Source organism: Maniola hyperantus, chromosome 7 (genome assembly GCF_902806685.2).
Source record: "Maniola hyperantus chromosome 7, iAphHyp1.2, whole genome shotgun sequence".
Lineage (NCBI taxonomy): Eukaryota > Metazoa > Arthropoda > Insecta > Lepidoptera > Nymphalidae > Maniola > Maniola hyperantus.
In genome coordinates, this window is record NC_048542.1 from 16,437,812 (window position 1) to 16,460,571 (window position 22,760).

General features: G+C 43.1%; 3 protein-coding genes across 4 annotated transcripts in view; all 3 read left to right on the top strand.

The window, feature by feature from the left end:
* LOC117984100 (homeobox protein orthopedia-like) overlaps positions 1-6,563 on the top strand; it is a 46,858-nt gene extending 40,295 nt beyond the window's left edge. Inside the window, exons 5-8 of the mRNA XM_069499523.1 lie at positions 1,470-1,635; positions 2,708-2,857; positions 3,287-3,406; positions 4,050-6,563. Coding sequence (XP_069355624.1) covers positions 1,470-1,635; positions 2,708-2,857; positions 3,287-3,406; positions 4,050-4,189 — 576 coding nt within the window. The 3' untranslated portion in view covers positions 4,190-6,563. The remainder of the gene's footprint in view (positions 1-1,469; positions 1,636-2,707; positions 2,858-3,286; positions 3,407-4,049) is intronic.
* Positions 6,564-7,291: 728 nt separating this feature from the next.
* LOC138402614 (uncharacterized) lies at positions 7,292-18,725 on the top strand. The gene is made up of 17 exons (XM_069499939.1): positions 7,292-7,389; positions 8,314-8,439; positions 9,107-9,237; positions 9,818-10,005; positions 10,697-10,819; positions 11,303-11,374; positions 12,074-12,187; positions 12,776-12,928; positions 13,679-13,873; positions 14,009-14,197; positions 14,849-14,966; positions 15,603-15,759; positions 15,941-16,101; positions 17,049-17,165; positions 17,695-17,792; positions 18,198-18,326; positions 18,609-18,725. Exons 1-17 carry the CDS (start codon positions 7,292-7,294, stop codon positions 18,723-18,725), a joined length of 2,286 nt encoding a protein of 761 aa, XP_069356040.1.
* The window catches only part of LOC117983527 (kynurenine/alpha-aminoadipate aminotransferase, mitochondrial), a 154,650-nt gene continuing 150,592 nt past the window's right edge, over positions 18,703-22,760 (top strand). Inside the window, exons 1-4 of one of the 2 annotated variants that reach the window (XM_069499983.1) lie at positions 18,703-18,718; positions 19,114-19,202; positions 21,690-21,858; positions 22,043-22,235. In XM_069499983.1, the coding sequence (XP_069356084.1) occupies positions 21,719-21,858; positions 22,043-22,235 (333 nt within the window). In that variant the 5' untranslated portion in view covers positions 18,703-18,718; positions 19,114-19,202; positions 21,690-21,718. Of the gene's footprint in view, positions 18,719-19,113; positions 19,203-19,601; positions 20,099-21,689; positions 21,859-22,042; positions 22,236-22,760 lie in introns of those variants that run through there. The other variant, XM_034970095.2, reaches the window with a different exon arrangement.

The following is a 22,760-nucleotide window of genomic DNA, read 5'->3' on the forward strand; positions in this document are numbered from 1 at the left end:
AATTAATTGTGACTTTGGCTTTGTTTAGTGATTACTTATAACCGACATAGCTATGGGTTGCGTTGCGAAGTTGAAGTGGCAATGGGCAGGTCACATGATATGTAATTCGAAAAACCAATAGACGTTGGGGTCCCAAGGTACTATAAAAGTGCGACCGCGCTTCGGAAAGCACAAGCAAAGCGTTAGAAAACCCCTTCAGTAGATGGGTGGACGACATCAAACGAGTTACCGAGAGACGCTGGATTCAGGCGGCGTGAAACTGTGGTGTGTGGAAGTCCCTACAAGATACCTCTGTTTAATAGTGGACGTCTATCAGTTGCTAATGATGATGATGAATGCTTACGATAGTTGTATCTGCCCACATAAGGTAAATGATGTACGCAGTAATAGAGTCATCCCAAAGGTCAGCCCGAAGATCTCAATAAATATCAATATCCCCGACGGGCGGCGGGCGGCGGGCGGCGGGCGGCGGGCGGCGCGGAATAACAAACGAGCTGCGATTTGCGAATAATCTGCCAGATTTAGGAGTGATCTCTGCGATCCCGACCCTTTGACTAATGGTGGCCCTTCCTGAGCTGCACGAGATTTACTGTTTCACTTGTAAAGACAGATTTTACAATTCTCCAAATTCAAAACATTTATTGAAAGTATAACTTGGTGTATAATTTGGATGAGTATAATTTGAATAATAAATTGAATATTTTGTATAGGTACTTCATAATTTTCAAATTTAATAGATAATTTGACTCTAAACGGTCGTGGATATATTCACATTAATTGCACAAAATTTAATAAAGTACCTAGTACAGTAGTAGTGTAGTGAGTACAGCGTACAGCCGTACAGCCGTACAGCCGTACAGCCGGGAATCGAGATACATATTATTTATAATGGAAATCACTCACGGTAGTTTAAACGCTAAAATAAAGTAAAAAAATAAATAAAACAAAACAAAACTTTATTCGAATTGTTGTTCATTGTGTTCTATTTTAAAATCCAGACAATATATTCTGTATATATTTAAACAATTGTACCTACACTAACTGACTAAAAAGGAGACTAATTTTTTTTAATCAATCAGTGCGAACTCAAACGAATTTGGCACCTGGCTTCCAAGTTCCATCAAGGTTGATGATCTTTCCATGATATTTTATAATGGCAATTGTATTGATTCTGAGCACAACCTAATTTTAGTGTATTCGCATCCTCATCTTACTAATGTAATATGAAAAGGACAGACGCAGTTTGACAGTTTTAAATTTTTAGATGGTAAAACCCGTGATTTAAGCGCACAGTCGTGAGCCTACTGTTTGTAGCGTGCACTAAAATTTAGAGTCTTTAAATGTAAAGGTCATGTTCTGTCCCTTTTTAGCACTGTTAAAAAGAAAAAGATGCAGATACCTACTCTAAATTTAGTTTAGAGAAAGACAACGGAATCGGTGCCACTAAAAAAGTACTTTTTGAATTCCAGGTGTGGTTTCAAAACCGTCGCGCGAAATGGAAGAAACGCAAGAAGAGCACCAACGTGTTCCGCTCGCCTGGCTCCTTGCTGCCCTCGCACGGCCTGCCGCCCTTCGGTGCAGGCGACATGTGCGGTCCTGGCGTCTTCGGCGATAGGCCCTGGTCCATGCCCGCAGGTGAGAACAATATATCACTACTTAACGTCAAACCGTCGCGCGAAATGGAAGAAACGCAAGAAGAGCACCAACGTGTTCCGCTCGCCTGGCTCCTTGCTGCCCTCGCACGGCCTGCCGCCCTTCGGTGCAGGCGACATGTGCGGTCCTGGCGTCTTCGGCGATAGGCCCTGGTCCATGCCCGCAGGTGAGAACAATATATCACTACTTAACGTCAAACCGTCGCGCGAAATGGAAGAAACGCAAGAAGAGCACCAACGTGTTCCGCTCGCCTGGCTCCTTGCTGCCCTCGCACGGCCTGCCGCCCTTCGGTGCAGGCGACATGTGCGGTCCTGGCGTCTTCGGCGATAGGCCCTGGTCCATGCCCGCAGGTGAGAACAATATATCACTACTTAATACTTACCTAGACCGAATTTCAGCCACAGCAGTCAATATAAATGGAAGAACAGGAACATAACAAAAGCTACTAAGTTCCGGCTCATTCAAACACTTGTTTTTCTCATATTTTGATACGCTGCGGAGACGTGGACTTTATGACTAGCTGAGAAGAAGGTGATGGATTCTGAGTGCACTAGGCTGTCGTCCAGCAGGAAGTGGAGGCGAATGCTCGTGAGGCATATGACATGTCTTTAAAGACGTCGCTTCGTGATGACCACGACTACCATGCTAACAGTGTTTCGACGAAGAATGGAAGAATTCAACCTCAACAGTGACTGGCTAACTGCACAGGAGACATTATAGTGCACAAGTGTGTGTGTTAACACGTGCACTTTCTATTTTGTTACTTTCACAGTTTAATTTCTCAAATCCTCACAGGCAAGACACGGCTGGAGGGAGATCAGCTGTAGGGCTTACCTAACATGCTTTTTGAGGTAGAGGGATATAACACCGACCATTTTCCAAATAGATCGATAAATTCTCCAAGAAGTCTTGCTAAGTGACTCTGGCTAAAATGATTTTACTTAGACTTAAAATAAGATACTTAGCTTTATTCCAGAGAGTTTTTGAGTCGTTTTAACTCAGGATTAGTCTTGTATTGTTGGCAAAGGAGAGAAACATTTTTCGTTTTGTCCAGGTCTCGGGCAGCTATCCCAGGGCGGTGTGTCAATGGGTGGCTTCGGTGCCGGCGGGCTACCTCAGCTCGCCGCTGACCTCAACCCCTCCCTGCCCATCAGCTCCGTGGGCTCACAGCCATACCAGTCACATTATCCACTTAATTCCCTCGGTAAGACATTTTTGTTCAAATGTAAAGCCCTAGATAAAAAAATTCTTAATATTGCTTTTTAAATATATTCGGGAGGTTGTGGGTTCTATCCCGGGTACGCACCTCTAACTTTTCAGAATTGTGAGCGTATTTTTTAAATTCATAGACTAGCGCTTGGCTGCAATCAGACCTGGTGGCAAGTGATGGTCCAGCCTAAAATGGAGCGCGATTTAAGATTTATGTATCACTTTATTTAACGGTGAAGGAAATATCGTAAGGAAATCTGCACGCCTGTCGCCTGAGAGTTCTCTATAACATTATCAAAAGTGTGTGAACTCTGACAGTTTGAACCTTCTCATTCTAAATTCTTAATAGTGGGCTGGTGATGGATTGATCATGATGATGCATTTAATTAAAAGCAGTAAATAATGGTTGATTGTCACGTTGCAGGCGACACGATGATGTCGTACTGCAACAACATCAGCGGGCAGCAGGGCGCGCTGGAGGGCTCGCCCACGCCGCCGCACATGCACTGCGGCAACAACAACAACGCCTCGCCTACCACTTCCGGTACGTAATAACCACCTATTCAGTAAATCGACTAAGGATAAGTCCAAAGACTGAAAACCACAAGTGAACTTTTGGCCTCTGTAATGAAAAAACGGTCACCCTTTCGGTTACAATTAAGATTAATTATTTGTCTTCTAACCTGAGTTCTCTATAATATTCTCAAAGGTGTGTGAAGTCTGACAAGCCGCCATGCACCAGCTATGGAAGGAAAGGCAATCTTATATCTTTATTTGGTGTTCGATTTTTAACAAATTTTTAGTTCTATGTTCTTTTATTATAGTATAGGTATTGTTTAATAGTGTGTCCGTTACTAACTTCGTACACGTCCATTACTAATAACTGCATTTGTACACACTTTTTTTGGAGAGTGACTAGTTTTATTCATGGCTTGTATTACTTTATCAATTATTGTCATAATCTGTTTTGTGTGTCCAATAAATAAAAAATAAAAAAAAAATCTACATTACGCGACAGATTGAGATAGCAATCGGGGAGGGAACGCCCCGCACATCCACACAGCTCCCACACTAACCTGGTGCGGGTGACGTGCGGAAGCGGACGCCTCATACACCAATTTCCATCTCAACCAGTCGCCTCAATATGGCTTGTTATTCAACGTAGTAAACGGTGATGTTGTCCGCAGGTGGCGGCGGCGAGGGCGGCGAGGAGGACGTGTGGCGCGGGCACAGCATCGCGGCGCTGCGGCGGCGCGCCTCCGAGCTCTCGGCTGCCATCCCGCCCTACCTGCAGCTCAACTACGACGCGCACAGCCCCGTCTACTGACCGCCTGCGCCCGCGCCCGCGCCCGCGCCCCAGCCCCCAGCGCGCTACTGTTGAGCTAGCTCAGACTCCTACCCCACTCGGCGGCAAGGGCCTGCAGCACAACACCAAACACGCAATAAACTGAACCCCCTTGAACTTCTTTCTCAACTCTGTGCCATTTGCACCCAACATAATAAAAACTTTACTTAGGGAGACAAAATTAAATACAGTGTAAATAATAATTCCTTCAATATTGGTACTATATAATTTTTTTACTTACATTCTTCAAGAAAACAAACACTTGCTTTTACAGATAAATATATCTGCTATCTATTCCTGTTGCTTTTCCCATTTCAAACTAATTGTTTTATTTACCACAGAAAACTTTTACAAGTCATACAGTTAGAACATACATTATTTGTACCCATTGTTTAAAAAAATTAAAACACCCAAATTAATTCTAAAAAAGAATATTTTCCTTGTTTTTTTGAATTTTTGTATTCTTTTTCCATAAACTTTTATCTATTTAATAACTGTAATAATATTTTATTAATAAAACAAAGTGACAACCGTTGTGTCGTGTCCAGGACGTTATTAACATTTAACAAAATAATAATTATTAATAATAGTGTAAAATGTGAGCTGTATCTGAAAATACATGTATACGCGTTCGTACAATAATAATTATAGTGATAGATTTCAATAATAAGCTATTTATTTGTTAAGTTATATTGATAAAGTATTAGATAGTGTTAGACGATTAACAATAAAATATTGATTGATGTATTTGCGACTGTATTCGAGGTTATAGTGATAAGATATGCATTCCAAACTTCGTGAATAATTTAACTGTTACTTGAAATGTATTGCCAGAAGTCATTTTTTTGCAATAAATTATTGTATTTTAAAAATAAATAGCTCTTCATTGAAATAATTTTGTATTGCCCCGATATCGCTCATTATACTAAAATATAATACGAGTATGCATTGCCTCACTGCTTATTGCATTATTGGGTACAAAAATGTTACTTTGATGCGGTACGAGAACTTGGCTCGTCACACCACCGTGCGCCCATTATAATTTGTAAACAGTTATAAATATTTTTCATACATTATATCTAAATGAATGACTAGGTACTATGAAACTTGTGTATACGTTTTACGAAACTAGTTATTAAAAGGAATATAATTGAATGGGTTTTTTGTTCGGGATTGGCGGCCACTAATATTTGAATTATTAAAATAATACAGTGGTTGATAGTTCCTATTTATTTTTAGGGTTCCGAAGTGAAATTTCTTGTATCTACATACAAGATACAAAGATTGTAAATATAAGATACAAAGATTTATTTATTATTATTTTTAATTAATTTCTATTAACATAGCCGTCCGTTAATTTGTATTTCTACTTGTATTATAAGTAGTTATGAATATTTTTGTATAATTGTTTTTATCACTTCGGGGCCTAGATTTTACTTATATCATATTTGTTCACAAATTCAAGTCTAGATTTTGATAAACTTATTGGAATAGGTATTATGTTCAATTAATTTACTCATTAAAAATATCCTAAATAGGTACCTAGACATTACCTTCTGAAGCAGAAACCAATATTTTTTATTAACATAAATAATAAAATAATAAGTCGAGATATACCTACCTACCTACTAATAAAAGGGGAATTTACTCGGTTTCACTAAAATTACAACTGAATATAGTAGATAGTTATCTCTTCTCTCGTTCGTTGTACCTTCTGTCTTACTAATCAGCGAGGAGTTGTCATTTTAAGTCAGCGAGCATGGATTTTATACGCCATGTAACATTTTTTTTAAATATATGAACGTAATAATAACGTTTAATATGAATAAGTCCCGCAAATTGCTAATGCGCGTGGCCACCATTTTAGTGACGTCCGCACTAGACTGAAGTTTCGAGCTGATGGTATATTTTTATTTCGGTTGACGTCAAAATACGTCATTTCGATATTAATGAGACATGGTTCCAGCGCAATAGCAATTTGTGGGGCTTATATTGCTACAATTATTTTGAATTTTGATGTCTAATAGTGAGCCTTTTTCAGTAGTTCCTGAGGCTGAGATGTACTGGAGCGTAATTTGGCTTTGTACACACTTTATATATGAGTTAAAACGAGACTATATCTTGTGCAAAAATGCGTTATGATAATGTTATTCAAAGTCACCTACATATTCATCATACGGAATCCTTCCTTGCGAGTTCAACTCGCACTTGTTCGATTTTTTAAATGAAACCGAGCAAAAAGCCTTCAGAAGTCAGTAAAGCCGAGTGGTCGACTTGTACTTGTATAGTCGCAGTGTAGTATACGGTATATATTGTAAGTATTAATACATACATACATACAATAGACAATGTTCATTGATGGCGTTTCATTTTATTCCCTAACAACCTCCTTGACCGAACAACCTCTGACATTACTCTGGTATGTCCAACGGTGGGAACATTTTACTCGTAAACACTAAGTCCCAGGTTTGATTCCCGGTTGAATCTATTTTCAAAACAGCACGCGTCTCCTCTCAGAGTTTGGCCATAGTATACCACGTTGGCCATGTGCGGATTGGTAGACTTCACATACCTTTGAGAACATTATGGAGAACTCTTAGGCATGCAAGTTTCTTCACGATGTTTTCCTTCACACAAAGGCGAAGGAAAACATCTGTCTGTCTGTCTGTCAAAATCAAAGAATTCCTGGGATATTTTTAAAAATCTAAATCCACATAGATGAAGTCATGGCCATCGCTAGTAGGCAAAATAATTTTAACATTTACCTAGTCACAATTTTATAATGCCAATAAAACATAATAAATAAGAGAAAGCAGATATAAAATACCACTACTGCCATCTGTACAATTATTAGCTAAACGTCATAGATACACTTGCAGCACAGTTTTGTTTTCTCTTTGCTACCTAGTACTTACAGTATCTGGTAGATGGCGCTAAAATATTAATGACTTAATTTATTTCTTGACCATTGAAAATGGGCCCTCTACTCAGTCGTATCGACAAAACAAAGATTATGGTTTTGGTTACCGTGTGACAAGAAGGCAGAACACAGGCCATTGTATTGAAGCCGTGTTGACGAGCAACATGTCCATCAAGTCGCAGAAGTCGCTCAACGAGGAGTGCTCGGAGATATTTGAGAGGAGCTACTCAGTGAGGAGCATATCGGAAGAGAGCTTGACTTGGTGCGTACCTTTCATACTAAGTATGTTTCATGTAGGTGTAGTTCTCGGCAGGTAAGTAGTCACGTCTCACCTACGATGCGAGTGCGAGCTCGCGCAGGTATTGTTCCACGCGCATTCGAACTGTGTACGCATGTATCACTCACACTAATGCAGATGGCGTAAGCGCGCGGGCTAGTGTGCTCTGCTCACCCTACTGGCGCCTAAAAATGCTATTGCGACGCTTCTTGCGGTTAACTTCAAGAACGACTATTTAAATGGCGCGAACTATACAATCCTACTTTGGAATTTTTCACTCTTCTCTTGTCGTCGTACCTTTTCCCATCCCTGTTTTTAGTTTCGAGGGATTCAGCTCTCACTCTTTCACCTCCCAATAAGAATTCTAATCTGTTCCATAAAATTTGACCTTGTTGCTGATTCTTCTCATAGGAGCTGCTTTCCGAATCGAGGTCTATGAGTCTATACTTGAGTGAACTTGCACTTGTCCGTCCGTCTGTCAGGGACTTATAACTTCTGAATTACTTGAACTTGATCACTTCTATGTGGCCTTCAGCCGAATATTGCATAAAAATATAAAAAGGGGGGCTCCCATACGAAATGGGGGGATTTGAAGTGGAGATTGAATTCGACGCTATAATATGTCAAAAAGGGCTACTTATTAGAAACTGATACTTGTATATAATTTCAGTTATATCCTGAACTTTAACAACAAATACTAAAATTAGATAAATATTATAAAGAAACAAAAGTATTTCATTTTTGATGGGCATAAGATAAAACCGCACAGCAAAAAATAGTGAAGTGAACTTCTCACGTTATTGCTGTCAGCATTTTTACAGGCGCTCGTCTTCTCATGGGAATTGTGGAATACCGCGAGGTCTTAGTTCGGGGGAACCCCTCGTTAATTCTCGTCGCGATGTATTACAGTGACGAGGACGAGGACTCTTTGTGTCGAGAGCTGCTGAGGAAGCTGACTCCCGCCGTGCTCAGCAAGCTGCGGCGATGCTTCAAGAAGGCGCGCGAGAGAAACGCGGCGGCGGTGGACATTGACAGGTATCACAACCTGAGCCGTAGACCTACATTATTAGTCTTTTACAGTCTTCCATTGTTTACCACTAGGTATTCATAACGCGTGTGCACATAATGCCAACAACAGAAGTCGCTGAAGGGAGATCGCGCGAGCAGCAGTGAAGAATTCATAGCCACGACCACTCTGTCAAGAGTGAACGATTGAGAAGAAGAAGAAGAATTCATAAAGCGTAAAATTTAACTACTAATGCGCCATTTTAACTTTTTGTTTCAAATTTCATGTCAAAAGTACGATTTTAGTACTTATTTTAAATGTGAACCATACTTTTGACATGACAGTTAAAATGGCGCGTGAGGCGTCATTGTATACGGACTATATCCATGTTTACCACTCTTTACCACCGTCTATCACTCTCTACCACTGTACTATTTCTTACCGCTTTCAAAGATATTGCCGCTTTCTACCAATCTCTAACACTGTCTACCAATCTCTACCACTTTCTACCAATCTGTAATACTGTAATTAGTATACTATTTTCTACCACTCTACCAATTTCTACCACTGTCTACCAATCTCTACCACTTTCTACAAATGTCTACCACTCTCACTAACTAACTAACATGTTAAGCCAGTTTTCCCGTGGGGTGCTTACACCACTTCACTGCTTGCTATAAACCATCATGTCCGCAGAAGGGTGGAGGAGGTGATGCGAGTGGCGGCGGCAGAGGAAGGGATCCAGTTCGCGGCGCCGGCGCCCGCGCAGCCTCCCATCTTGTGTCTCGACGAGAAGGGATTCATCTCTGCCGTGGACAACATCTTTGGTATTTATTTTTGAACTATTTTTTTTTAAGAAAAGAATATTAGCCATGTTAAATGACTAATATTCCCGTTTCCTCTCTAAGCGTCAAGCTTGTGCTAGGAGTAGGTACGACAATAGTGCAATGGGCGGGGTTTGAACCGTCCACCTTTCGGTTTTCAGCCCACTCCTTTACCGGTTGAGCTATTGAGGCTCAAATATTATACCCACAACTTCGTTTACGTTGTTTAGTTTTTTTTATTGTGAGACTAGCTTATTTCCGCGAATTCGTTCGCGTCTAGACAAATTTCAAACCCTTGTTTTACCCTTGTTTATGGGGTTGAATTTTCTAAAATCCTTTCTTAGCGGATGTCTACGTCATAATAGCAGTCCGATCCGTTCAGTAGTTTGGGCTGTGCGTTGATAGATCAGTCAGTCAGTCAGTCAGCTTTTCCTCAACCTTACCTAAGAGATAGAGCAATGTTGAGGTCTAGGTTGGAGTGCGCTTGTCTAGAAGGTCTACTCACTCTTGACTTAAAGGTATCCATGTATGACGATGAAGAATGGCATAAGCTTTTGAGTTAGTTTTTGGTGATTTTCACCAGGTCACCGCAAATACAGCCCGCACGCTCGCCAGCTGTTCCAGACCCTGGACGCGTTCGGCAGCGGGCGCGTGTGGTGGCGCCAGCTGGTGACGCGCCTGGTGGCGGCGGGCGCGCGCACCACCAGCACGCGCTGCGAGCGCTGGACCCCTGTCACCGTGCAGGCTGTAAGAAGACTACACCACTGCAAAGTTAGCAATGAAATACAGACCTTACTGCTTGACGTTAAGATTTGAAACACAAGAACAATACAGAGATTTATGCTATCTCGCTCATAATTCGCACGTAAAAATCATGGCGTGTAGAGAACAACCAATAGCGAACGGACACGCGCTATGATTGACAGAGATTTCTGCGCAAGTGCATCGGCATAAATTATATCTTCACCTCAACACGAATCTCCTCTCAGAATGAGAACGGTTTAGGGCCAAACTAGACTATGGCCATAGTCTTGTTTGGCCAATGGGTGGATTGGAAGAGTGAGTGAGAGTGGAGAAATGTCAGGCATGCAAGTTTCCTCACGATGAAAGTGGATAAAATTACGTAATTCTTTAAAATACACTCCGAAAAGTTAGAGATGCGTGTCCGGGATCGAACCCAGAACCTTAGGAATAGGAGGCTGAGGTCTTAAACACTATTTTTTTTTGAAAAAAAAACAACTAATTCCAAAAAGTAGTTCGTGAGACTATCACCGCTTCTGCATATCTACTGGTGTTTTTTGCAAAAAGCAACTACTTAATCCCAAAAAGTTATTCATGAGTTATTGCCAAAAACATGTGATTTAGAAAAACCGATGTTTCTAAAAATTTTGCTACGAAAGACCAAACTAAAATCTAACAACAAACCTCAGTCCTAAGTTCTTTTTATTCAATGAATTTCCAGCGTGAAACGATAGTCAAGCTGGTGAACATAGAGAGGGAGAATTCTTTCTGCTACGCTTGCGTGTCGCGCGGCGGCCGCGTCGGCGTCTACAGCGCCACGCTGCAGCCGCTGCACGACTATGAGGTACTCACGGAATAGCACCTATCACTGTTGCTCTCACAGGACTGACAAAGCAAATCTATGTAGAACCCTTGTCAAATTCCGTGTCACAGTAGCTCAACGTGTTGCGAAGCTGAAGTGGCAATGGACAGGGCGCATAGTGTTAAAAACCGATAGATGTTGGGGTCCCAACGTGGTAGAATGGCGACCTTGTACCAGAAAGCGCAGCATTGGAAGACTGGCACACTAAGTGGACAGATGAAATCAAACGACTCGCAGGAAGCCGCTGGATTCTGGCGGCGCAAGACGGGCAAGACCTTGGTGTGTGGAAGTCCCTCTAAGTGACCTTTGTCTGCGTCTAACGGTTCCTATTGATGATGATGATGAGATAAAAATTAACACCATGTGCTAAATTATAATTTCACTAGAAGCTATCAAATCTACATCTAATGTTTACGTTCTAGAAAACCAATTCCAGAAGAATGATGCCTCTTCTTATTATTTCAGATATTTTATCATCGAACCGGAGTGCATCGACGCGTCAAAAACTGTTGGATCACCGACGCAATCTACTTAAACGTAAGCAACTTTTCACTTACCTCCAAAACCTCTTGCGTATTATTTCTAATAAGCAATTTCATGGTCCGGACGGCCCATGGCTGTCCTAATCGAACCACTACTGTTGGCCACCGAATCGCCCAGATCGCTATGAGAAACGAATATTTTTATTTTTATTCCATTACAAGTTAACCCTTGATTGCAATCTCACCTGTAGGTAAGTGATGACACAATTTAAGATGGAAACGGGCTATGGAAGGGATATGGAAAAACAAGATTGCTTGGCAGCACGGCTTTGTCGGTAGGGCGGTAGCCACGGCAGAAGCTTCCCACCAGACCAGACTGGAAGACAGAGAATGAGAGGTTTCTATTGAGGGAAAATGCAGTGGCGAAAACAACTGGTAGCAGAGCTTTGATCTTTTAGGATTTTGAAGGCCTTTACCTTGTACTTTTGAATCTTTTCGTTACTCACATTGTAGTTACTGTTGCTACAGAACCTTGTACAGGTCTTGAGGAACAGCGGTGCTCTTTGACTGCTGTTCATATGATATACTTTTTTTTTAAATTTATTGATCACGGAAATTTCAATTGAGTACATTTAAAATACACAGTTCGCCAACCTCTAGAAACTCATTTGATGTTCTAGCACTACTGCCTAGAAGCGATATTCTTTCGCGTTGGTTTCTTACTTGGTGTTGTATCAAGATGCTGTATTTGCAGGACGTGCAGAGTTTGGTGTTCGCGGCGTCAGACCGCAGCCTCAGCGTCTACGACGTGACCGCCGTCACCCACACGCCCGTCTACTGCATCACCGGCCTCCCGAACATTCCCACGGTATTTGAGGAATCTAAAACTCAATTTACCATAACAGATAACCCTGCATGGTACAGTGTGCAGTATCCGATATACATAATATATTCACTATATTACTAGTCACCACTAGATACCTACTAAAGGAGCAGCAAATGCTTTAACTGGGACAACCCTCCACCTCCCATGGCCCCACCAACCTCTCGGTTATATGGGCCGAATCGCGGGAGGGCGCCCGTTCGGTACTTACTCTTGGCATTTTCCCGGGGCGCCTTCTTGACTCCCTACAAACTATTTTGTCTCTACCTTGTCCCTTATGCTCACTCTCTCCCTTGGACGCTAGACGTCACTAGCACAGCTGAGATCCCCGCTGCTGCTCCTCCGTAGTGCTGGCCTGGCATCTGTACGCTCCAAGCTGCTTCGCCTCTTATGCCAATGGTGCGCGAATTCCTGTAGCCGGTTGTAGTTCCCCGCCGATGAGACGAGGTCCGTGTAGAAGACCGGCCCCGCTTCCCCGCGTACGATCCTATCCAACATCGTCACCCGCAAGTCCTCATACTGGCTTGGACTGTCAACCACTAATCTCTATGTAAGAAACGTTTGGTGTGACAGTGTCTGGCCTACAACTGTGCGCTGAACGGAGGCGAGTCAGAGCTGATGATGGGCACGGAGCGCGGTGACGTCACGAGGGTGCGCTTCCTGCTGCCCCGGCTCTCGCTGTTCTACACCAAAACACAAGACACCACTAATTATTACTTTTGGATGGTAAGTTCATTTTTTTAATTCATTATAGGCACACGCTTGACCACAATCACACCTGATGGAAAGTGATGATGAGGCCTAAGATGGGATGCGTTTACCTATAAGTTACCTATGCAGTCTTGTTTTAAAGATACTCGGATTATATTTGGCAGGAAACCTCACGGAGGAATATTTCAAAATTTAGCCATACGTATGAGGAATGATGACGAGAAAAAGAAAAAAGTTACTACTTTCTTCTTCAAGTCATCATCATCAACCCACCGCCGGCTCACTACTGAGTACGGGTCTCCTCTAAAAATGACAAGGGTTTGGCAATAGTTCGCCACGTTCACCAAGTGCAGATTGGCAGACTTCATACACCTTTAAAAACATTATGGAGAAATCTCAGGCATGCAGGTTACAGTACCCGGCCGAAAGTGATGAACATCGGTCTTTAGAATGACATTTCAGGTATGTAGAGCGATTGTCTCTGTCACTCATACCCATATGACGATTTGTCGGCCTCAATAACCTAGACAGCTACAAATCTGCGATCTCCTTCTAAAGATCGATGTTCATCACTTTTGGCCACGCACTGTACGATGTTTTCCCACACCGTTATAACAAGCGATAGGTATAGGGGTAGGGAGAGGGGTGAGAGGAAGAGGGAGGGCGAGGGGGACGGGGATGGGGACGGGGAGGGGGAAGTGGGATGGTTGGGGCGAGAGCGAGGGGAGGCTGATTTTTTTTTAAATTCTGCTGATGTTTGTTCAGGAGCTGTCGTCCCCTCCTCACAGCCACTACTGCAGCATCAGCACGTGGCGCGGCGTGCACGCGCGCTCCGTGCGCCGCGTCAGCTACGCACGAGACGGCGACATGGTGTGGTCCTGTTCGCACGACAGCACGGTGGGAGTGCGCGCCCGGCATGCCCCCGGCCTGCTGGAGGATTACGTGTTCAAAGTGCAGAGAGTAAGTGGAGTCTGCGTCTGATGTACTGTGTAACTGTACTGGTATACTTTAGTTGTTGCATTTCACGTGGTTCCACGCGCGTGGCTCATGCTTGTGTTGTCATAGTCTCTGTGTGTAGAGTTGTTCGGTTCCCAGGGTGTCAGCTGTTTCCACATGGTGGCAGCCCTGCACCTGCTGGTGACGGGCAGCCCGGACGGCGTAGTGCGGCTGTGGGAGACGCAGGGCTGCCTGTTCGCCAGCCTCTCCGTGCCCGGCTCCCCTGCCGTGCTGGATGTAGCCGTCATCGTCTCCATGGAAATTGTTGTCGCCTATTGCAGTAATTGTGTGAGTAATACATTACCTTACAACTAATTTCAATCAATCAATTCATTCGAAGCTTCTTACCGAAACTTTGGGTTGAGGACCTAAATGGCACATAATATCATTGCCAAATAAAGTATGAACTACTGAACGCGATGATGAAACCACAGATCCCTCCTACACTAAAGGCCTTTGTGCACTTATCCGTATTCGGTTCGTATTAGTGATTCTTCGAAGTGGCCGTCATACACTCGCTCATTCGATTCATATTTTTACGGAATCCGTGATTTCACGGATGGGTGCTCAAACGCCCTAACGGATGAAACGGGCACAGCAGTGGAGTGAGCGAGACAGCATACAGCTTCACTTCTGTAGAGTGTACTGAGACACTTCCTGGCTTTTTGTATGGTGGTACTGTGATCTCACCTGACGATATCAGTTCGTAAGTCACAATACGATGCCGATGGTTAGTGCGCCCTAATCTCAATGAAGTAAATTCCACTTTTAACAGGCTGAAACTCAAAATTTTCGGTACGGCTTAGCTGGTGGCATCATATTTCCAGTATAAGTAGCAGTATAAGTAGTACCAATGCACCATAAAAACTACAAATCTTGAATTTTATATTAGGAGTATGTCCAGACTCCTAATTTGCTCAAACTCAATTTTTTAAACAGTTCGTCCATATTTGGGATCTATACGAGGAGTGTCTTCTGCAAACAGTGAAAATCAAGTTCCCCTTTCTTGGAGTTCTCGGCAAGAAGCCTGACTTCGGAACCATCAGCATACATCCTGGTAAGTCTACACTTATTAAGCTTTGTAAGACTATCATCATCATCATCATCCGATAGACGTCCACGCTGGACATAGGTCTCTTGTAGGAATTTCCACACACCACAGTCTTGCACTGCCACCATCCAGCAGCCCCCTGTGGGCTGTGACTCGTTTGTCGTTTGTCCACCTTGGGGGTAGGGGGGGGGGGGGGGGCTTCCAATGCTATGCTTTCCTGCGCGAGGAGGTCGCCATTCCAGCACCTCGGAACCCCAACGAACGTCTGCTGGTTTTTCGAACTATGTGCTCTGCCCATTATCACTTCAGCTTCGCAATCCGTTGAGCTATGTCTGTATGGGTTACTCTGAATCTTCTACGGATCTCCTCATTTCTGATTCAATCACGTAGAGAAACTCCTCGCATAGGTCTCTCCATCGCTCAAGACAATAAGATTATTATTAATTTTTAAGACGCCTGTCTCCGTGTGTATGCATAATATGCCACCTACAGAAGTCGCTGGAGGGAGATCGCACGAGCAGCAGTGAAGAATTTGAAGCCACGACCACTCTGTCAAGAGTGAACGATTGAGAAGAAGGAGAATTTTTAAGATAACTGCGTCATAGAGGTTGTCAGACCTACAAGTTTTTTTTCATTGTGAAGGTCCACCTCGTAAGAAAGAAGCAGAGGAAGATGTAGCGAGCATACCCTCGGGCTCGCGCCGCGGCTCCAGCGTGTACCAGGGCTCCACGGGCGGCCTCCTGCTGCAGCCCGAGCCGGGGCCCACGGCCTGGGACGAGCGGGGCCTGGAGCGAGACCCGTAAGTCTGTTCTGGCGAGTTTATTTCTGCCCAGAATTATGCTTTAAAAACCTGAGAGTTCTCCATAATTAGTTTGAAATATGTTTCTCCCATTGATGTTGGAACCACCTCTTCGATTAATTTGTTCTCTGGTCTATCCGTCCCTTTTTGCTCAACGTGCTACATATGTGTATGGTTCAAGTGAAAACCTCCGGTTCAACCGCGGGGAGATCCTGGTCACCTGTTGCGACTACGTGTGCAGCATCGCGCTGCGCGAGCTGGACGACCCCGTGCTGGCGCCGCCGGGAGACACCCTGCGCGCGAGGCGACCTTCCTTCTGGGAACTGCCTGCCGATTTAATTGGTTCGCCCATTTTTATACCTAAAATTTGCAAATAAAAAATAAAAAAATCCCGGTCAAGTGCGAGTCAGAGTCGCGCACCGAGGGTTCCGTACACGGGTATTTTTTCACATTTTGCACGATAAATCAAATGAACAAGTAAAGCCCATTTTATATGATATCCCACTTGGTACAGTTGTCTTACTTTGAAAATTGAAAATACTAATTATTTGTTCATGTACGGTTTTCGGATTTTTCCTCCTTTATTTGTGCTATAAGACCTACCTACTTACAAAATTTCATGACTCTAGGTCAACAGGAAATACCCCATAGGTTTCTTGACAGACGGACAGACAGACACACAATAAAGTGATCCTATATCAACAAAGACTGATTACCTAGATTGAAGATCGAAGATTGAAACCTACTACATTAGGTTGCTGAGGAAGTCGCGGTATTTTTTATCGGTCGCGGTTATTACCAATAACAAGGAGGAAAAGCGTTTATTTGGAACCACAGTTCTAGAAATAGCTACAGGCAAATAATTTGAAATAAGCTGATGTTTGTAGTAATGTACCTGGTACTAAAATGGACTCCGATCAGCGTTGGCTGTCTGTGGTGGGAGCACGGGCAAAGCGCTGGTCTTTCATGGACTCACAAGTTTTGGACCAGTGCACAACCCTTCACCTCCAATGGCCCACCAACATCTTGGTTGTAATATGGGACGAATCGCGGGAGGGCGCCCATTCGGTACTTGCGATTGGCGTTTTCCCGGAGCGCCTTCTTGATTCCCTACAAATTATTTTATGTCCCCGCCTTGTCCCTTATGCTCACTCCCTCCCTTGGAGGCTAGACGTCACTAGCACAGCGGAGATCGCCAGTGTAGAAGAAAGTAGAATAGAATAGAATTACAGAGAAAGTGGAATTAATAAATTGGTAAACCTAGAATTCACTATTTATTGTATTTCCAGCGCCTCCAGCCTCAGTTGCCAAGCTCTCCAAGCCATGTCCCCCTTCTCCCAGGTTCCTGGCGCCAGTGGCTGCGGAGGAAACACTGCAAGATCTTGACGAGCTCTTGGAAAAAGCTGGTAAGATTATATCATCTTTACTTAAAACTTCTTGGTTGTACAATGTACCTACTTCAAAAAAAAATATTTGCAAATCGGTCCAGAAACCTCGAAAAATTCGGTGCATCAATTAAACAAAAGCGGACTGAATTGAGAACTACCTCCATTTTTGGAAGTCGGTTATAAAGTGCGGTTCACCTTTAAAATAAAGGTCTAAAAACGTACTTTTGACATGAAACTTAAAACATAAAGTTAAAAAAAAGTCGAAACAAAAACGGGCCGAATTGAGAACCACTTCCTTTTTGGAAGTCGGTAAAAAATTGGGCCTGAGGAGTTAAATTTTACGTATTATATAGTTATTTACATACTAAACAATACACACTTAATAATTTTAAATACCTACATATCAAAAATTGCGGAACTAGAAGACGTAATTCCGCAATTTTTGATACGTATTTAAAATAATTTTGAAATTTCCTTGAAGTGTAGGTAAAACACTGTCATGAAAATTATAAAATACACACTGACTACACGTCAGTATTATTCACAGGACTTCAAGGAATACTAGAAAAGGATTTCGTGTTGATGCGAGGACTGAAACACGACTTGAACAAGAAGCTACATGAAATGGAAAGCGACAAGGAAGCTGTAAGTGTGATCTGGACACTTTTCTGGTCAAAGTCAAAGTCAAATCATTTATTCAGATTGGCTATTATTGTATCTAGTGTCTCATGTTCTATTACTGAATTTGCAATACAATGATGACCTCCACTTCAAGGTCAAGGTCGGTTCGGTAAATCGTAATTAGTTAGAGAAATAATATAATAAAAATCATGTTCATGACCCTAATCTGCTTGCCAATAATATTAATTGTAAGGCATCTAGAATAACTAAACATACCTGTTGTCTGTACTCAGACGAGGTCAGCCGTGAACGCTGAGCGCCGTACTTGGCCCTGAAGAGCTACGAGCCTGTCCCTCTGCCCTCCTTCGACCATCTGGCCGACCAGTACTCGCGTGTTATGAGGTTACAAGTTATATCATCTGTACACAGACAAGGTCAGCAGTGAACGCTGGAGCGCCGTACTTGGCCCTGAAGAGCTACGAGCCTGTCCCTCTGCCCTCCTTCGACCATCTGGCCGACCAGTACTCGCGTGTTATGAGGTTACAAGTTATATCATCTGTACACAGACAAGGTCAGCCGTGAACGCTGGAGCGCCGTACTTGGCCCTGAAGAGCTACGAGCCTGTCCCTCTGCCCTCCTTCGACCATCTGGCCGACCAGTACTCGCGTGTTATGAGGTTACAAGTTATATCATCTGTACACAGACAAGGTCAGCCGTGAACGCTGGAGCGCCGTACTTGGCCCTGAAGAGCTACGAGCCTGTCCCTCTGCCCTCCTTCGACCATCTGGCCGACCAGTACTCGCGTGTTATGAGGTTACAAGTTATATCATCTGTACACAGACAAGGTCAGCCGTGAACGCTGGAGCGCCGTACTTGGCCCTGAAGAGCTACGAGCCTGTCCCTCTGCCCTCCTTCGACCATCTGGCCGACCAGTACTCGCGTGTTATGAGGTTATAACCATTCTCATTATTTTGTGAACACTTTTGAATTATTTCGTGGGTCCAGTGAAATGAAATGAATATTTATTGACCATAACTTGGTTACTTACCTATAACTTTCATAGAGTCCTACCCCCTAAACTATAGTACACGACAGGTCGAAATGGCAATTGGGGTGGGCACGCCCCGTACACACCCCCCCGCTAACCTGCGTACTATAGGCAAGCTCATATCCTAATTCCTATGGGCCAGTGGCTCTAAGGCTGGGTTAGTTTGTGGATCATAAGATTCCGGATACCATTTGCATTCCCTATATGCGATTTGAGGCTTTACTAGTTGGCACTATTTTTATACATTGCAATAAAGGGCTTGTCATAAAATATGTTTTTCTCTGTGTCGTTTTCCAGTTTGTTTCCGGAGTCTATCACGCTCGCTACACCCTCAGGAAGCGAATTCTCTTCACCACGAAACTCTAAATCATTCAAATTATGAAATGGTGAGTACCTACCTATCCATTTAATTTTTTCGCCTAATTTCTCTATTTTATGTCTGTGCTTAAATAGCTACTTAAATGAAATTTAGTGGTTTACTCGTATTGTATAAAGTTAAGGTCGTAAAGTGAAATATTTACAGAAATTACAATATCATTGTTTTTAAAGCGTTGAATTTGTGGCTGAACATTTCAGGTAACAAAACCCGATTAACTTTGTCGAATCTACGTAATAATTAAATTAATCATGCGATTACAGTGTAATGAAGTAATTTAAAACCGAAATGTTGTTATCAATTAAATATATTTTATCATTGAATTGGCGGCGTTGCTGAAAATTTAAATAAAATTGAAACATTTCTTATCATTTGCTCGGTTTTAGTTCATTGCGGATTTCAGTGCGCGACCAGACGGTCGGAATACACACATCTTAGTAATGATATATTATCGTATAGGTATACAATGTTATAGTTACTGATATTGCTAGATTACGGTTTACAAAAAACTAGTGTTCTTGAGTGGTAACATTGCTATTTTTAAAGCACCAAAGAATCACTAAAATCATTTTAGAATTTCAAAATTGTTTGCTAAATTTAGAGTGTACCTAACTTTTAACAAAAAAATCAAAGTTCTATTGTTTGGAAAAAAATTATTTTGAAAAATGATAGTGAAGCCTTTACCAAGAATGAATGCAAAAATGTTCAAGAAATTGGTTGACGCAAAACCGCTGTGTGCGGTGACGAGATGTCGTTACTCGTCCAACGTGGAGGACATTTTCAAGTTCTACTCCGACACAAAGTGCGACTTGGACCAGAAATATAGGGTCTTGGACGACAAGGATTACGCCAGATTTTTCAGTAAGAGAGCCTTGAGGAGGGAGCCGGCGTTCACCAGACAAATAAGTGAGTCATCTAAATTAGTAATTAAATATTACTTGCTTTGACTGTGAAGGAAAACATCGTGAGGAAACCTGCATACCATAATGTTCTCAAAGGTGTGTGAAGTTTACCAATTCGCACATGGCCAGCGTGGTAGACTATGGCCAAAAACCTTCTTACTCTGAGAGGAGACCCGTGCTCTGCATTGAGCCGGTGATGGGTTGATTATGGTGATGATGAAAGTGAAAATATTTCAGTGTCATGTCCTTGTAATTTAATGTTCTTCAAGCGTGAATGGAAAGTATTATAATAATTTGTCGTCCCATCATTTTAAGTAAAACATTGTACCTAGCGATCCATAGCGTCTATGTACCTACGAATACGACAATAAATAAACAATTTTCAATGTTCTAAAATAACAAACCGATTTCAAAGTCAAACGCTTTACTTCAAACCTATATTGAAGTCATGCGTCGATTTTGTTATATTTTTTTGATTAGTTAAAAAAACAGGTATCTTTTTTACTTACGAAAATAAAAAAATCAATGGTAACATCAAGGTATTTTACTGAAAGAATAAAAATTATTAAAATGCAAATTTCTTTCAAGTTAATCAACTCACTGAAAAGTGCTTTTTTATTTCGCACGTCATCGTATATTTTTGCATCAATATACTCGCAGATACCTACGTATTTGTTATCGTGTTTTGAACATTTTGCAAATTAAAATATCTGTTATCATTATGAAACTGACTCGTTATCGCCCTGCCCCCACGCTGCGATTTCTTCCGAATTTTATCACATTTTTATTTATTTTCATTTTGTAATTTTGCACACAAATATTATTTGTTGTTGTACCACTTGTGTTTTCCCGTTGAGCTATGTCGGTTACTCTCGTTCTCCTACGAATCTCCTCATTTCTGATTTCATCAGATTGCGAAATGTTTCCGCAAATAAAGAATCTTTGAATCATAGAGCTGCATGCAACTCCAAGCATAGCTGTCTCAGCTGAATGACTCCGCAGAGTAACCGATATAGCTCAGCGGGTTGCGAACCTGAAGTAGCAATAGGCAGGGCAGATAGTCAACCGATACACGTCGGGGTCCCAAGGTCCTGGAATGGTGACCTAGCACCGAAAAGCATTGCGTTGGAAGACCCCTCACTAGGTGGACGGATGACATCAAGCGAGTCGCAGGATACCGCTGGATTCAGGCGCGGCGCAAGGCCGTGGCGTATAGAAGTCCCTACAAGAGACCTATGACCTATGTACCATCACCTCCTTTTTGAAAGTTAAAAAGGAATTGTAGGTCTGGGTTGGAGCGCGCTCGCCTAGAAGCGTATGCCTATTCACTGAAGCTTATTGCCTTGATGATATTCAAGTTATACTTAGCAGGAAACACGGACGGACGGTGGAAGGGTATTCCACACCTTAGCGTTTCGTATCAGAAACGTTGAGCGAAGAACGTTTCGTACGAGTAGGTAGATTGGATGTCGATCACACAAGAGTGCCAAGATTCACAGTTTGCTGCTGCTCTGCTGGCTGATGTGAATGATACTATTTCCTCAGAACATGGTATTCAATTTTTGCGATATCTCATATTGTTCTGATTGTTGCAGCCTCTCTGGCCTACAAGGTGGGCAAGCGCATGATATCGCTGGCGGAGGGCATGCCCAACGAGGCCATCTTCCCCTTCACGCGCCTCGAGCTCAGCACCAGGGCGGGCGGCAAGATGGTCTTCGATGAGAAGGAGTTGGCCACCGCGCTGCAGTACATACCTTCCCAGGGGTAACTAATAACTATTGATAACGCGTTGATTCATCATGATCAACTCAGCCGGCGCACTACAGACCAATGGGTCTCCACTCAGTATGAGAAGGGTTTGGTCGTAGTCCACAAGTGGTCACGCATTGCAAGGCATTAGGTACCACAACACTAAAGATGCTTACCTCATTTCCCATCAATCCTCTAGACTGCCGCCGCTGCTGTTGGAGCTGCACGCGTGGCAGCAGCAGCTGCACCGGCCGCCCGCGCTGCCCGCGCCGCGCGACGTGCTGGCCACGAGCGGCGCGCAGCACGGCATCTACCAGTGCGCAGAGCTGCTTCTCAACACCGGCGACGCCGTCGTCACCACCGAGTACTCATACTCCGGCGTCTTCAGCGTCGTGAGTATTTTTTTAAAATTCGGATACAAGTTACCCCTTGACTGCAATCTCACCTGGTGGTAAGTGACGATGCAGTTTAAGATCGAAGCGGGCTAACCTGGAAGGGGTATGGCAGTTTTTATTAAACCCATACCCCTTTGGTTTCTACACAGCATCGTATCAGAACGCTAAATCGCTTGGCGGCACGGCTTTGCCAGTAGGGTGGTAACTAGCCACGGCCAAGACCTCCCACCAGACCAGACCAGAAATTTAGAAATTATAAAATTCCTAATCTCTGCCAGGAATCGAACCCGGGACCTCCCACTAATAAGACCGTCGGGGAGGTAAGGGAGGTCGTCAACCCCGACCCCCGCAGGGAGGGAGGGAATATCATCATAATCAACCGATCGACGTCCACAGCTGGACATATATCTCTTGTAGGGACTTCCACACGCAGTATGACAGTTGAGCCATACAGTTAAAATGGCGCGTGAGGAGTCATTGCTTACGGACTATACAGGAAGCCAATACCAGTTGCATGCAAAC

What these genes read in the sequence shown, in the direction of transcription:
- LOC138402614 (XM_069499939.1), top strand. Translation starts at nt 7,292, where the DNA reads ATGTCCATCAAGTCGCAGAAGTCGCTCAACGAGGAGTGCTCGGAGATA. An exon ending in AGCCGCTGCACGACTATGAG is followed by an intron (nt 10,820 to 11,302) that starts GTACTCACGGAA and finishes TTATTATTTCAG; the next exon opens with ATATTTTATCATCGAACCGG. An exon ending in ACGTGTTCAAAGTGCAGAGA is followed by an intron (nt 13,874 to 14,008) that starts GTAAGTGGAGTC and finishes TTCGGTTCCCAG; the next exon opens with GGTGTCAGCTGTTTCCACAT.